At 43.0% G+C, this 16,855-nt stretch overlaps 1 protein-coding gene across 6 annotated transcripts in view; it reads right to left on the bottom strand.

Annotated features, from left to right (window-relative positions):
- LOC110527982 (ankyrin repeat and SAM domain-containing protein 1A) overlaps positions 1 to 16,855 on the bottom strand; it is a 46,692-nt gene that overhangs the window by 10,493 nt on the left and 19,344 nt on the right. For all 6 annotated transcript variants that reach the window (XM_021609648.2, XM_036983489.1, XM_021609651.2 and 3 more), the window contains 7 exons: positions 10,475 to 10,590; positions 3,961 to 4,059; positions 3,504 to 3,650; positions 3,080 to 3,196; positions 1,184 to 1,357; positions 399 to 536; positions 69 to 140 (listed from right to left, as the gene is read on the bottom strand). In XM_021609648.2, the coding sequence (XP_021465323.1) occupies positions 69 to 140; positions 399 to 536; positions 1,184 to 1,357; positions 3,080 to 3,196; positions 3,504 to 3,650; positions 3,961 to 4,059; positions 10,475 to 10,590 (863 nt within the window). The remainder of the gene's footprint in view (positions 1 to 68; positions 141 to 398; positions 537 to 1,183; positions 1,358 to 3,079; positions 3,197 to 3,503; positions 3,651 to 3,960; positions 4,060 to 10,474; positions 10,591 to 16,855) is intronic.

The raw sequence follows: 16,855 nt of genomic DNA, 5'->3' as shown, positions 1-16,855 counted from the left end.
CCATATTGATACGGAGTGCTAGAATAGAGTGATTGAGTATTGATCTGTAGTATGACAGTCAGACTTACCCTAATTTTAGCACAGGCTTCTTGAGTGGACTCAATCCCCCTTAGATCCCTGATAATCATTGATCCCATATACTGGAAAATAAGCAAAAAACAGGCTATTATCTCTGAACTCAGTGGGTACAGATGTCAATTCAATGTATATTCCAAGTTGGTTCAAAGAAATGACGTGGAAACAACGTTGATTCAACCAGTTTGTGCCCAGTGGGAACTATCAATTCTTGAATAATCAGCGATTATCAAACACGGATTGAGGACTTTTCTAGTGGCCGAGATTCAAGGGGACTTCCATTGACACAACACGACAGGAGATTGACCATTGACATTACTTACACTGGCCTCATACCCGCAAGACTCTAAGATAAGTTTCTCAGGCTGGTGATGCCAAGCAGAGACCGTGGTGTACGTGGCAGACTGGCTCGGCGGCCGGAGGGTCAAACGGGGTTCCCTTTGTCGGTCACTCTGCCTGTCCTAGAAAGACAGATAGACATGGATTGATGCTGTACTGTACAAATATTTTATGGCAGAACATTTAGTCACAAAATATTACAGGATTCTAAAACTAAAAAGATGCTGTAACACTTTGACTGATCAAAAGTTGTCTGGATGTCCTTTGGATGGTGGACCATTCTTGATACACAAAGGAAACTGTTGAGTGTGAAAAACCCAGCAGCTTTGCAGCTCTTAACACAAACTGGTGCACATGGTACCTACTACCATACCCCGTTCAAAGGCACTCACATGTTTTGTCTTGTCCATTCACCCTCTGAATGGCACACATGCACTATCCATGTCTCAAATGTCTCAAGGCTTAAAAATCCTTCTTTAACCCGTCTCCTCCCCTTTATCTACACTGGGATCATAGCTTTCACCTGGTCAGTGTATGTCATGGAAAGAGCAGGTGTTCTTAATGTGTTATATACTCAGTGCATATTTAATACAAGCATGGAATGACTTCAATAATCTTAAACACATAACAACTTCTGTTTCAGATCACCCCAGCAGCAGGTAGCTCTCTTTATAACATGATTATCCCAAGCACACCACAGAGACACATACTGTATTTCTGTTACTTCATGAGGTACAGGTAAAGACAGCGTTTTGGCAGGAGGACTAACGTGGGAGCGGGGTCTCTCGCTGTAGGAGCGCAGGGACACGCTACAATCCTGGTCCATGGCTCTCCTCCTCCTGCCTCCCTCTCCCAAGGGCAAGAGCATGTCCATGGAGCGACTGGTGGAAGGGTCCATCTGACTCAGAGGAGAGGTCCCTGTCTGGGACAACAGGTCCTGAAACTGCCACGTACAGATTGATTGATCATATTGATGACTGATTGGATGTGAAAGATAAGAAAACTTAGTGACACAACACAAATTTCAATAAGATATTAGAGCATTATGTAATGGCATACAGTACAAATGAGATCCCAGCTAGCACATAATGTTCCGAGAACCATATGTTTCTTAGAGCTTGATTGTTCTATGGTTATTTTGCATACTACCTTCCCACAACTTTCTGAGAATGGTGCAGGATAGTTGCTTGGCTTTAAAACATTCTTAGCACATTTAAGGAACTTGACAAAAAATATATATTTTCTTGGTATTTCATTAACAGAACGTTTCCTAAAAGTTCAAACATGGTTACATTTAATCGCTCCGACATTTTATGGTTGCTAAAATTCTAAGAATTTGCCTAATTTCAGTTTATGTGACAAACATAGTGAGAAAATAGTATAGTGAGAAAATCATTGTACTATCTAAAGTGCTGTGATATATCCATAACCAAAAATGTTGTACTTTCAGCTGTTTGAAGCTGGTGTACAAAACCTAAAGTAGCAGACACAAAACAAAACTAAAAAACAGGAGGCGTAGAGATAGTGCACATAGAACATATCTACTCATTTTTAAACTTGCTTTCAATGAGAATGACAGATCTATAACTCACATTTCGATATGGATATTGTCGGGTCGCCCAAAAAGTTACATATTGTAGCTTCAATTTCAATTTTGGTAATGTTCTAGGAATGTTCTCCAACTGGTTTGACATTGGGAATGTTTAAATAAAGTCCAGAGAACATTAAGAAACAACATTCTTCTGTGGGAATTTCAGTACTTCAGCATAACGTTTTTTACAGGTTTCCACATGGTTCTATTTAAAGTCATGTTCTCAAACTGTTTCGAGAACGTTATGAAAACTTTCCATAAAAAACACAATAAACCTTAGTAACATTCAGAGAACATTCTAAGAATGTTATTACAAACATACATTTAATTCTCAGAACGCAAACAATTATTATTATGAGTCGTCCTCACTTCAGCAGCCTCCACCGATTCTGTTCTTAGCATCAACTAAACTCTCTATCTTGTTAACTGTGTTGACTGTGTTCAGGTGTACGGCCTCGACAACTAATTGATCACACCTCATCTTAATGAGTGCTTGTTTCCTTTGAAAAAGGATCTGTTTTAATATACTAAAAGGAGCAGATTTGTATGTGTAATAAAACATGGCATGCTAGCTCCATCCTGGTGGTGCAGTGGACTAATTCCATGCATAGAGAGCAGAAGATTATAGGTTTGAAGCTCACTGACGCTGTGTCACAATTCAAAATAAATATGTTTGCATGATTAATGCCTAAGGAAATTAATTTCTATCTGTAGTTGGATTTTTTTTAAAGTTAATACAAAATAAGCTAGCAGTGTTATTAACAGTCTTATTGAAACATTCAGTAGTAGTTTTAAGGAAGTTATTAAAAAAAAACTAAAAATAATCATTTTAGTTCTCAGAGATTTAATAAAACTTCCCAGAAAAACTTTCAAAGAACCAGGTTAAAACGTTCTCTGAACCTCCCTGCAACCTAAAAATAAATGTTCCCTTCCGTTTTACCGGTCAGGAAACTTATGGCTTCGTTTCCAGATCCAGTGGGAAACCAAAAACGTATGTTCCCACAACTTCCAAGGAACCAAATGTGCTAGCTGGGATTATTGTTCAAATGTAAGACACTGATTACTCTTACTAACCCTGATCTGTGAGAGACGGTGAGAGATCTGTGATTTGGTCGGGGCCTCCTCATAGGGCCGCTCTGCCAGAGACGCTATGATTCTCTTCCTGTGGCCCAGGGGGCTGATTTTCAACACCTGCAGAGACGTGCACAGATAAGACACAATGGTAACTACTAGACCGTACATAGGACTACGTTCATATGAACAACACGGACACTAATATTGACAAACAAGTACAAACCAACAAATATGAATAGAAATACACATTATACACTCACACTGACTGTTTATAGTGAGTCTGACACCTATGCTGGCACTCGACAAGCAAACAGAATGGACTCTCCTCAATTATTCAGCTCAAATCTGTTTTGCCTTAAGCTCAGCACAGTGCTGTCTCTTCCCTGAGGCACTACATAATTCACTAACAAAACATTGGCCTCACATTGACAATCTCCAGCTCCCATAGATTCTTCACACAGTCCAAGGTACGGTAGCCACTGGACAGGAAGTTAGGCAGGTACTCCTGGAGGCCTAGCACATCCAACCAGGTGGACAGAGAGGTGCTGCCATCACAGCCCAGGGCTTTCACCTACAAAGAGGGACAGAAAGGAGATCAAATTACATTCAAAGAAAAGCAGGATTTCACAATTTCTTTCAAGATTTTAAAACCGTACACAATGTCAAAAGGCTTGTTCACATGATTTCTATTGCCAAACATAGCTGCAGACTAGATCAAAGCTACTTTACAATACATTATCATGATTGAAAATACTGTGCACAAACATAGATAATGCACACTCCTTGACACCTTGATGGACGGTGGCTTCTTAGACAGGGATGAATCGTCAACCCGGCACAAGGTTGCAGGCAGTGCCCTGGACTGATGATAACTACTGTACCTTGGGCAAGCTGCGTGCTGCACGGATGATCTTCTTTCTGTGGCCAGGGTCAGTGATTCCCATATCTCTAAGATCCGTGTCCTCCATCACGTTACTGCCCTACAAAAGCATCAACGCACGCATGCACACGCATAAGTTAATTACACAAGTACCACAAACTGCAGACACTTCCCAAAGTCCACAGTATACTGAAACACGTATAAATCCCTTAAGATAACTATTAACATAGACATTACAACATCTCCTACACTCTATAGGTCCCTATATGCAATCAATAATACAAACACACACAGACACACACACACACAAACACAAATGAACACACAAGTAAAAGCACACACACACTTATTTATGTCCTCAGACAAACAAGAATTGGAGGACATTGGAGTCAAATAAATTGTGCATGCCAAAGGTAATCAATCTATTTTAATGAAAAACCACCAAGGGAAAAGCAATCAAAACTGCAGCAGCTTTTACATCTGAGCTGCAATGTTGCATTACATTTGCTATGAGGGAAATGTTTAGGACTACGCACCTGTGTGTGTGTGTGTGTGTGTGTGTGTGTGTGTGTGTGTGTGTGTGTGTGTGTGTGTGTGTGTGTGTGTGTGTGTGTGTGTGTGTGTGTGTGTGTGTGTGTGTGTGTGTAAACAGCTGTGGTGTTGGAGACAAGGAATGAGGATTTCACTGCATATAATTGTGAATACAGTAAGTCAACTTAACATTTTCCATTTTCCTTAATGATTGACAACAATAAATGTGCACCATTTGTTTTACGTAGTTCTCCATAAGAGGCACAAGCTTCGTCATCTAATTTGGGTTTATAGGGGGGAATAAAGATACAAGGAGACCCTTAAAAATGTGTAGCTCAGCATTTTCCCAGTGGACTGCCGCAGATTGATTCTTCCTGGCCAAGAATGTTAAAATGGAGCTAGTCTTTTCTAAATATGGCATCACTGCTTGTTTCTGGAGCACAATGCAGCAGTAACAGTCACAAGGTATGACAGTAGGAAATTACACACTGATTATCTCTAGAACAAGGATCAAACTAATGCAGTGACTGACTTCAGGAATAGCCTGAAATAGATATTTCAACTAAAGTGATTGTTGGATGTTCCAGGAGGTCCAATGGGAGCTTGTCATTTATACTTCATCAGGAAAATATGATTAAGTAATGAATATCTATTTTTATCCATATCTATAACTGCTTATTACATAACTGCGATACATACAGTCTACAGTCTACTTCATCACAAAGGAGGAAGGTGTCATGAAATGAGGAGGCTCTAAAAATATATGTATTTTATGATTTGCGATGTAAAAAGCACCAAAAGCCCCGTAAGGGAAAAACGATAGGCCATACTAAAGACACGAGAGACCCATTTATGGTTGATGGAAGCAACAAAAAATTATTATCAACTTGTAAAAATTAGGAAAATGGGGACACAGCGGTTTATTATTTATGATCCCTCAAAAGCTGCACTTGGAGCAATCATCCCATGCTGAGACAAATCCCTACAGAGTGTATGTGAGCCTGTGTTCTCTGATGGTAGTCATACTGTATCTACATTGATAGGTCTGAAGGGTAGTCTAACTCTGATTTCTCAGTAATGAAGAATTTGTTCTAAGACACCCTTGCCTTTGGGGTCAGCAGGAAAATTGGGCATATAAAAGAGAGAGAAGATTTGATTTCTCTCCTATTTTATTAATGAAGATGACATCTTTATATTTGCATCTTTCAGGTCAGTTGTTCACCAACTAATGTGCATCTCTGGCACAGTCACCACTACATTTGCTCCTCATGGCTTCATGATATTGTATTTCTATGTGATTTATAAATTCATTTGATGATAGGGTTGAACAATATCTCACAGAGTATGTCAACTATTCTCAAAAACGATTCAGGGCAAAACACAGCACACCACCTCTCCTGATCCAGAATTAGCCCACCAAGTAAATAAAATAATTAACACATCAGCTCTGCAGTGATACAAATAATTTGGCAGACAGACAGTTCAATAGGACACCATTGAACCTTTACAACATCTCTCTGACTGCTCTGACCTTTTCAGACACAACCTACAAGTCCTTGTAAGTATCTGAGGGTAATATGTCCTGCAGGGAGCTCATCAATTATCTGCTTGGTGCTTCTACATCTCAGACACATTAGTCAAGAGATTAACATTAACATCACAATGCTAATGACCCATTATCCTCATCCTATTATTACCCTATTAAAGAGATTCTCCGGTTCTTTTGTATGGTTTTTAGCCAGTAGTTCTTAGAGTAGGCCTTACGGTCCCCGAGAATTTTACTCTCTTTTACTCTCTGTTCCGAACGTACTAGACGACCAGTTCTTATAGCCGTTAGCCGTACACTTATCCTACTCCTCCTCTGTTCCTCTGGTGATGTAGAGGTTAATCCAGGCCTTGCAGTGCCTAGCTCAACTCCCATTCCCCAGGTGCTCTCATTTGTTGACTTCTGTAACCGTAAAAGCCTTGGTTTCATGCATGTTAACATTAGAAGCTTCCTCCCTAAGTTTGTTTTATTCACTGCTTTAGTACACTCTGCGAACCCGGATGTCCTAGCCGTGTCTGAATCCTGGTTTAGGAAGGCCACCAAAATCCCAGAAATGTCCATCCCTTACTATAACATTTTCAGAAAAGATAGAACTGCCAAAGGGGGCAGAGTTGCAATCTACTGCATAGATAGCCTGCAAAGTTCTGTCATACTATCCAGGTCTGTTCCCAAACAATTTGAGCTTCTACTTTTAAAAATCCAGCTTTCCAGAAACAAGTCTCTCACCGTTGCCGTTTGCTATAGACCACCTTCTGCCCCAAACTGTGCCCTGGACACCATATGTGAATTGATTTCCCCCCATCTATCTTCAGAGCTCGTGCTGTTAGGTGACCTAAACTGGGACATGCTTAACACCCCGGTCATCCTACAATCTAAGCTTGATTCCCTCAATCTCACACAAATTATCAAGGAATCTACCAAGTACAACCCCAAATCCGTAAACACGGGCACCCTCATAGATATCATCCTAACCAACCTGCCCTCCAAATTCACCTCTGCTGCCTTCAACTTGGTTCTCAGAGATCACTACCTCATTGCCTGTGTCCGTAATGGGTCTGCGGTCAAACGACCACCCCTCATTACTGTCAAACGCTCCCTAGAACACTTCAGCGAGCAGGCCTTTCTAATCGACCTGGCCCGGATATCCTGGAAGGATATTGACCTCTTTTCGTCAGTAAAGGATGCCTGGTTGTTCTTTAAAAGTAATTTCCTCACCATCTCAAATAAGCATGCCCCAATCAAAAAACGTAGAACCAGGAACAGATATAGCCCTTGGTTCACCCCAGACAAAAACACCCTGTGGCATACTGCATTAGCATCGAATAGCCCCCGTGATATGCAACTCTTCAGGGAAGTTAGGAACCAATATACACAGGCAGTAACGAAAGCAAATGCTAGCTTTTTCAAACAGAAATGTGCATCCTGTAGCACAAACTCAAAAAAAATCTGGGACAATGTAAAGTCCATGGAGAATAAGAGCACCTCATCCCAGCTGCCCACTGAACTGAGGCTAGGAAACACTGTCACCACCGAGAAATCCACGATAATTGAGAATTTCAATAAGCATTTTTCTATAGCTGGCCATGCTTTCCACCTGGCTACCCCTACCCCGGTCAACAGCCCTACACCCCCCACAGCAACTTGCCCAAGCCTCCCCATTTCTCCTTTAACCAAATCCAGATAGCTGATGTTCTGAAAGAGTTGAAAAATCTGGACCCCTATAAATCAGCCGGGCTAGACAATCTGGACCCTTTCTTTCTAAAAAAGTATCTGCCGCAATTGTTGCAACCCCTATTACTAGCCTTCAACCTCTCTTTCGTGTCGTCTGACATCCCCAAAGATTGGAAAGCTGCCACGGTCATCCCCCTCTTCAAAGGGGGGGACACTGTAGACCCAAACTGCTACAGACCTATATCTATCCTACCCTGCCTTTCTAAGGTCTTCGAATGCCAAGTTAACAAACAGATCACCGACCATTTCGAATCCCACCGTACCTTCTCAGCTATGCAATCTGTTTTCCGAGCTAGTCATGGATGCACCTCAGCCACGTTCAAGGTCCTAAATGATATCATAACTGCCATCAATGAGAGACAATACGGTGCAGCTGTATTCATCGACCTGGGCATTGACCCGGCCAAGGCTTTCGACTCTGTCAATCACCATATTTCTTATTGGTAGACTCAACAGCCTTGGTTTCTCAAATGACTGCCTTGCCTGATTCATCAACTACTTCTCAGAAAGAGTTCAGTGTGTGAAATCTGTTGTCCGAACCTCTGGTCGTCTCTATGGTGGTGCCACAGGGTTCAATTCTCAGGCCGACTCTTTTCTCTGTATACATTAATGCTGTCGCTCTTGCTGCTGGTGATTCTCTGATCCACCTCTACGCAGACTACACCATTCTGTATACCTCTGGCCCTTCTTTGGACACTGTTTTAACTAACCTCCAGGCGAGCTTCAATGTCATACAACTCTCCTTCCGTGGCCTCCAACTGCTCTTAAATGCAAGTAAAACTAAATGCATGCTCTTCAACTGATCGCTTCCCGCACCTGCCCACCCATCCAGCATCACTACTCTGGACGGTCCTGACTTAGAATATGTGGACAACTACAAATACCTAGGTGTCTGGCTAGACTGTAAACTCTCCTTCCAGACTCACATTAAGCATCTCCAATCAAAAATTAAATCTAGAATCGGCTTCCTATTTCGCAACAAAGCTTCCTTCACTCATGCTGCCAAACATACCCTCGTAAAACTGACCATCCTACCGATCCTTGACTCCGGCGATGTCATCTATAAAATAGCCTCCAACACTCTACTCAGCAAACTGGTTGTAGTCTATCACAGTGCCGTCCATTTTGTCACCAAAGCACCATATACTACCCACCATTGCGACCTGTACGCTCTCGTTGGCTGGCCCTCACTTCATACTCGTCGCCAAACCCACTGGCTACAGGTTATCTACAGGTCTCTGCTAGGCAAAGCCCCACCCTATCTCAGCTCCCTGGTCATCATAGCAGCACCCACTCGTAGCACACGCTCCAGCAGGTATATGTCACTGGTCACCCCCAAAGCCAATTCCTCCTTTGGTCGCCTTTCCTTCCAGTTCTCTGCTGCCACTGACTGGAACGAAGTGCAAAAATCACTGAAGCAGGGGATTCCCATCTCCCTCACTAGCTTTAAGAACCAGCTGTCAGAGCAGCTCACAGATCACTGCACCTGTTCATAGCCCGTCTGTATACAGCCCATCTATCTCCCTCATTCCCATACTGTATTTATTTATTTTGCACCTTTTGCACCACAGCATCTCTACTTGCACATCCATCTTTTGCACATCTACCATTCCAGTGTTTTAATTGCCATATTGTAATTACTTCGCCACTATGGCCTATTTATTGCCTTAACTTCCTTATTTGACCTTATTTGCACTCACAGTATATAGACTTTGTATTCTTTTTTAAATTATTTATTATTGACTGTATGTTTTGTTCATTCCATGTGTAACTCTGTGTTGTTGTCTGTGTCAAACTGCTTTGCTTTATCTTGGCCAGGTCACAGTTGCAAATGAGAACTTGTTCTCAACTAGCTTACCTTGTTAAATAAAGGTGAAATAAAAAATATGAAAATAAAAAATCCTGCAGCAACAGGAAATGTGAATTTTTATGTGGATTATAATGAATTGACATTTTTGTAGGGATTGAAAAAAAAATGTGTGTATCAAATCTGTGTAAATTGTGTAAATTACAAACTTTAGATGGCTTTTTAAACCTCAAATACACTACATGTTTGCATTTCCTGCAAAGCAGGAACATACTCAGCAACAAAAGAGTGATCAAATTAAGATCCTGCATCTGTAAGAAGCACAAGGGATGTCATAATTATGTAACTTCCTGGTTGAAAACTGTTTTTCTGGCTGAAGTGGCATCAGTTAAAGATTTTTCAGGACTACAAAAATGTCATTTTTAAAAATCAGTATACAATTTGACCACGACATCACAATAGACAGTCACTACAGCATGAAGTCTCTACATCAAAAATGATTCATGCCTCTGAAAAAAAGGAATCTTAACTTTGCCACAATATATCTCATAGAATTGCAGTTGACGTTAGCAGAAATTGAAGTAATATCCATACTGTGGCCTCAACAGAGCCACTTGTCGTATCTGCTGATGATTGGGTGAGCTATACTCTGTATGCTATCTGGCTGGGCCAGCATGGGGGTTGAGGTTATAGAACATAAATCAGCCTACCAAGATAGGTGGGATGGTCGTGACTGGGATTTTACTGTAAATGAGATGGCATGTTAATAGGTTTTGTTGTGCCATAGAAGGGAGATGGAAACTGGGAGAGAGAGAATAAGATGGATAGAGAAAGTGAAGAGGGAGAAAATGAGATGGAGAGAGATGGAAAGTAGAAAATATCTTAGACATGTTGACTCACCATGTAGCGTAGGTCGTCGAAGCCATTAAGCAGCAGCTTGCTCTCATACTGTGGCAGCCCCACATGCTCCAGCCACTCTCCCACGGGCTGGTCCAGGGCTTTGCTGCAGGCCCCATCTGCCGAGAGAGGGAAGCGCTTCAGCAGGGAAAATCCCTTCAGCCGGTAGCAGCGGCACTCCGAGGACGAGACATGACATTGCCACATCATCCTCGGCCAGCACAGCCGAGTGCAGGAGCACCAACAGGGCAGAGGAGACAGGGTCCAGGCTGTGGGAGGGCAGCTCCCACAGAGCAGGAGGGGCCCGGCTACTCTTACACTGGAGATATAGTGGTGGAACCAGCCCGCCGTGATATACTGTACACCCACTGTCGTTACTGTGAGTGTCAATGTCAGGCAAGGGTAGAGGTAGAGTTGGATATGTAGACCCTTTGAATATTGATCACCACGTTCAATTTATTGAGCCAATCTGGCATCTTCCATAAAAATCTTTAGCTAATTACTGACATGAAAATTGATCCCTTTGGTAGGTACATCCTTGACTACAAAAAAAGTGTTTGTGACTTTGCCTATGCCTAAAAATGTGTCAATATTTCCAGTACACGAAGTACTAAACAAAATAACTTTCAATGCCACACAAAAATTATACAGTATTACTGGATATCACACTCCACATTGTGTCCTCTGTCCTGGTTAAACCCTCATCATAATCCTTAAAACAGATTATATTCCACTAAGGTATGATAAACCACAGTAAATTACAGCTCCCAGAGTACACTTTGTAGCACTTGGTCACCTCTGTGTCAGTCCCATGGCTTTAGTGGACAACCTGTCTGAGAGCTCTGATGTGGCTCATTGAATAAAGGTAGAACCATGATAAAGTAAGCTATTAATGTAATCTGGATCATGATATTCTCTATAGGATTATTTTCTTACTCCACAAACGGAATGAGAGTCCGATCTCATACACCAAACCTTGTGGCTCCCGACTGTTGATGAAAAACTGATGGAATCAATTCAGAATTCAATTACCAGCCCATTGATAAAACTCCAGCCGACTGCCCACCTGCTTGCCTGTGAAAAGAGGCTCTATGTCCTTGGTGTTCCCAGAGATCCTGGTGGTAAACCTGGTGCTTCCCAGCATATAGACACTCCTCTGGAGGCTGGCTCATTCAGAGAACATTCTTATATCTCACACCAGTAAATCCAAGCTCAGCTCCAACAGAGCGCAGGTGAGCCTCTTGACTCTTGGCTGAGATTTCCACAGGACCACCTTGGTTCAGTTTGCCCCCTCCCCATCCGATAAGCCCCCTCCACCCACCTGGCTCTCCCCCTCTGTGGGTACAGCTAGCTTCAGAAGCCCCTGTGCTCTGGGCAGAGGTTTGCTGCATCCCCTGTCTGATGCACGTACTGTCACAAAGAAGCTGCTCTCGGCTCACACGCTCTCCAAACTGCTTCCCTCACAGGGCATAACGTCCTGATGCTGGATACTCACGAGCCCAGAAAGCAGCCTCAACCGTGCCCTTCCTGCATGCACAACAGTCAGTCTTGATGCTCATCCCCTTTCCCAAATTCCTCAAGATTTCTCTTACCCTGTCCCTCTTGCTCTCTCTCTTCTGCTCTCTTTCTTGCTCTCTATCACAATCCCTCATTCACATAGTCTCAGTGCACTGCAGGGCTGCCGTATGTTGCCTAATAGAGCAGGGTACAGCTCCACGTATCAGCTCTCTCTCTGTTCCTTCCTCTACCTCTCTCTAGCTCACACTCTCACTATATCAATCCCCTCCCTCTCTCTCTACCTCACAGTCTCTCGCTCGCTCGCTCTCTCTAACCCTCCCTCTCCCTCTACTCATAGCCTCTCTCCTCTTGCTCACAGCCACTCTTACCATCCTTCTCCCTCTACCACAGTCTATGACTCTCTACTTTACCTCGACCATACAGTCTTTCTCTCTTCCCACCCTCTGCACTGATTAGAATTGCACAGAGGCCCTCTGATCTTGCTAGTGCAGAAAGGACACCACCATCAGAGGCAGGGAACAGATCTGGGAGCCCCAGATCACAGACCTCTGTACGGAATAAATATGGTATGTAGGTTTTTCCCCTTCTCCCATTCTAAACTCAGCAGAAAAAGAAGCATTCTCTCACTGTCAACTGTGTTTAATTTCAGCAAACTTAACATATGTGAATATTTGTATGAACATAACAAGTTTCAACAACTGAGACATAAACTGAACAAGTTCCACAGACATGTGGCTAACAGAAATGGAATAAGGTGTCCCTGAACAAAGGGGGGGTCAAAATCAAAAGTAACAGTCAGTATCTGGTGTGGCCACCAGCTGCTTTAAGTACTGCAGTGCATCTCCTTCTCATGGACTGCACCAGATTTGCCAGATCTTGCTGTGAGATGTTACCCCACTCTTCCACCAAGGCACCTGCAAGTTCCCGGACATTTCTTGGGGGGAATGGCCCAAGCCCTCACCCTCCGATCCATCAGGTCCCAGACGTGCTCAATGGGATTGAGATCCGGGCTCTTCGCTGGCCATGGCAGAACAGTGACATTCCTGTCTTGCAGCAAATCACGCACAGAACGAGCAGTATGGCTGGTGTCATTGTCATGCTGGATGGTCATGTTAGGATGAGCCTGCAGGAAGGGTACCACATGAGGGAGGAGGATGTTTTCCCTGTAACGCACAGCATTGAGGTTACCAGCAATGACAACAAGCTCAGTCCGATGATGCTGTGACACACCGCCCCAGACCGTGACGGACCCTCCAGCTCCAAATCGATCCCACTCCAGAGTACAGGCCTCGGTGTAACTCTCATTCCTTCGACGATAAACGCGAATCCGACCATCATCCCTAGTGAGACAAAACCGTGACTCGTCAGTGAAGAGCACTTTTTGCCAGGTCTATCTGGTCCAGCGACGGTGGGTTTATGTCCATAAGCGACGTTGTTGCCTGTGATGTCTGGTGAGGACCTGCCTTACAACAGGCCTACACCCCTCAGTCCAGCCTCTCTCAGCCTATTGCGAACAGTTTGAGCACTGATGGAGGGATTGTGCGTTCCTGGTGTACCTCGGGCAGTTGTTGTTGCCATCCTGTACCTGTCCTGCAGGTGTGATGTTCGGATGTACCGATCCTGTGCAGGTGTTGTTACATGTGGTCTGCCACTGTGAGGACGATCAGCTGTCCGTCCTGTCTCCCTGTAACACTGCATCTCACAGTACGGACATAGCAATTTATCGCCCTAGCCACATCTGCAGTCCTCAGGCCTCCTTGCAGCATGCCTAAGGCACATTCACGCAGATGAGCAGGGACCCTGGGCATCTTTATTTTGGTGTTTTTCAGAGTCAGTAGAAAGGCCTCTTTAGTGTCCTAAGTTTTCACAACTGTGACCTTATTTCCCTACCATCTGTAAGCTGTTAGTGTCTTAACGACCGTTCCACAGGTGCATGTTCATTAATTGTTTATGGTTCATTGAACAAGCATGGGAAACAGTGTTTAAACCCTTTACAATGAAGATCTGTGAAGTTATTTGGAATTTTACGAATTATCTTTGAAAGATATGGTCCTGAAAAAGGGACGTTTCTTTTTTTGCTGAGTTTACATGGACAGTGATTTTGAAGCTTGGCTTCCCAGTGCTTAACAAGGGATATTAAAACAAAGACCATTTTCAAGCGCTAGCTTATTAGCAGCTGGCTTTAACTCATTTACATTTCTCTTTGATGATAGGACTTGGGGGCAACACATATTCAAGTCAGTGCAGAGCTCACTCACACATGCACACACACACCTGCGCACACACTCGCACGGACGCACACACGCATACACACAGTGCTTTAACAGAGTGACTCTCATATTGTCAAACATAGTGACTCTCAAGTCCTTGTCATTCGATACCCCCCATTCTACAAGATGACAGGAGAGACATATTCCATTAACTTCTGTTTTCATGTTAGCACATATCACAAATAAAACAGTTGATGCATGACGTTTACAGGTCAGATTACTGCTGGAATCATACAGTGAAATGCAACAGGATGATACAAATGAGCACACAGACATCTATTGACATATGTCCAAATAGGCATTAGCACCCACCTACGCAGGGCTGCTTACTGCTTCCATCACTGGTGTTATCTGGATGCAGCTGCAGGCATAGAGTAATTATTCAGGCTTTCAGTCTGCCTGTGAACACCTCACACATCACATCCCCAGCCAGCTGGCCAGAGGAGAAGTGATGGTTACAGAAGCAAAGTGAGGAGCAATCGATTGAGCTCCTGCCGTAATTGGCCAGCTGTGACCCAATTGCTGTGCCTTAACGATCAGGTAAAGGTCAGGGCCCATATTCACAAAACCTTCTTCTTCACTGCAATATTTTCCTTAACTATAGACTTAGAAAGTTGAGAAAAGTTTATATTCCTCAAAAAGGTTATTGGAAATGTTCTTGCATTATTTCTTATGTTTCTCCTTAATAAGCAAAATGTTCGGAAGAAATTAGATTATTGAAAAGAAAGCTCTTGGATTTGCTCTTGGAAATGTTTTTAAATCCAAGATAGCTAAACCCTTGTCATAAACTCAGGGCAGTGAGAAAATAAGCGAATGAAAGCAATTGTTCAATTCACTCACAAACTTCATCTGAAAGTTTCAGTATTAATATTTGAAACTCAAGAGCATGTTTTAGAATTGTAATCTCAGAACGAAATATGCTAACATGATTGCCATTGCTAGCTAAAAAGCTAGCTAAATTGGTTGCCTAGCGAGAATCATCTTAAGAAGATATTTAAGAAGTTTGTAAGAAGATATTTGCGAGGTTCGTAAGAAAATCATGAAATCTTAAGATATTGTGGAGGAATTGCACTTACAAACTATCTTATGAACTGCCTATTTTTCTTCTTATGTTTTTGCCTAAGAAGTGTTTTGTGAATCTTGGCCCTGTCTTTGTGGCCACACATCCAAGCGAGCAAGAGCTAACGCTTATAATTCATAATCAAGAACAGACAGCCCTTCTATTAGACACACTCTGAGATAGAGAGAAAGGGAGGGGGAGAGAAAAGGAGAAGACAGAAAAGAGACACACAGAAGAAGATGAATAGTGAAGGTGATGAAATGTGCATGTGGGGGAGAGAAGATGGTAATGAAAAATAGGAAAGATTGGAGAACACTCATTATGTTTCAGTCAGACCCCTCTCCTTTCCCCCTTCCCCCCAAGCTTCACCCATGTCAGCTCCTTTACTATATCACTCAAACAATGCCTGTATAAAATATCAGCCCTCACCACCCAATTACAGCCATTCATTTGGGACGACAACCCCTCCCAGGGACCAGCGGGCCTAATTACTGACTGACAGAGGGTCACTCCATCGCTCCTGTTACTGTTAGGGGGAACTGGGTCACCAGCTCAGCCTGGTAAATGGGTCTTGACATCCAGTTTGGGCTAGTGTGCTTTTGCATATGGAAAGAGAAAGCTACCTAGGTCTAGACTTGGCTCAGAGGGAAACCAGACAGACCTATTTAGGGAGAGGTAAACGCTCTACTGCCTAGATGAAGCACTGTCTATTTTATCAGCGTGAGAGGAATGTTTGCTCCCTGTCAACACATCAACAACTCCGCGAAATGAGCCGCAGAGTTGAATTAATTCACGGGAACGGAAGACGGACTCTATTCCTTTGAACGTCAGAAGAATGGCATACACAAACTGAGCTGCAGGATGTCTCCTGTGTGTTGTTAGGAAAGCTCTCTCTCTCTTTCCCTGCTCCCTTTTAAGCTCATTTACTCAATGCTCATGTAACAGACAATTGAAGCACCTTCAAACCACAAATGCAAACAGCACAATGCTTAAGCGTTCAAAATGCCACATGGAATTGCAGGGATGTTTCTGGAAGGGCAACTTGGCACAGCAGTCTCATATTAAAAAATCGTATAGTTTAGAATTAATTAGCACAACTTGGCTCCAGGCCATCCCTGGGAAATGATCTATGGAGAGAGGGGGATGGGAGGAATGGGAGAGAGGGATGGAAGGAATGTGGGAAAATTGAGCAATTTTACAATGGTGGGATAAGGGAGGGTAGAAGAGTGACAATTTGTCTTCTCCCTCCCTCACTCATTCTCTCCCCCTCTCTCCCTGGATCCAATTCCAATGACAGTGTAATAAGCCTGAGTACAATCAGGAGATAAAATCAGCAAGCTATGACTCAGCTAAATCTGTGACAGGCTCCTGCTAAGTCCTCTGTATGACAAATGTAAATACAGAACTAGTCTAGTAGCACCATCTATATCAACAAACACATCAATTACCGTATTTTCCAGCCACATTACGTAGAGAACAATAACCTCAGGTTTGAAAAGAAAAGGAAATAAAAATAATATCCAGAGGTATCGAGTA

This window comes from Oncorhynchus mykiss, chromosome 7, assembly GCF_013265735.2.
Source record: "Oncorhynchus mykiss isolate Arlee chromosome 7, USDA_OmykA_1.1, whole genome shotgun sequence".
NCBI classification, from domain to species: Eukaryota; Metazoa; Chordata; class Actinopteri; order Salmoniformes; family Salmonidae; genus Oncorhynchus; species Oncorhynchus mykiss.
Note: the sequence above shows the minus strand (reverse complement) of the source record. Positions and strands in the feature narration are given on the sequence as shown.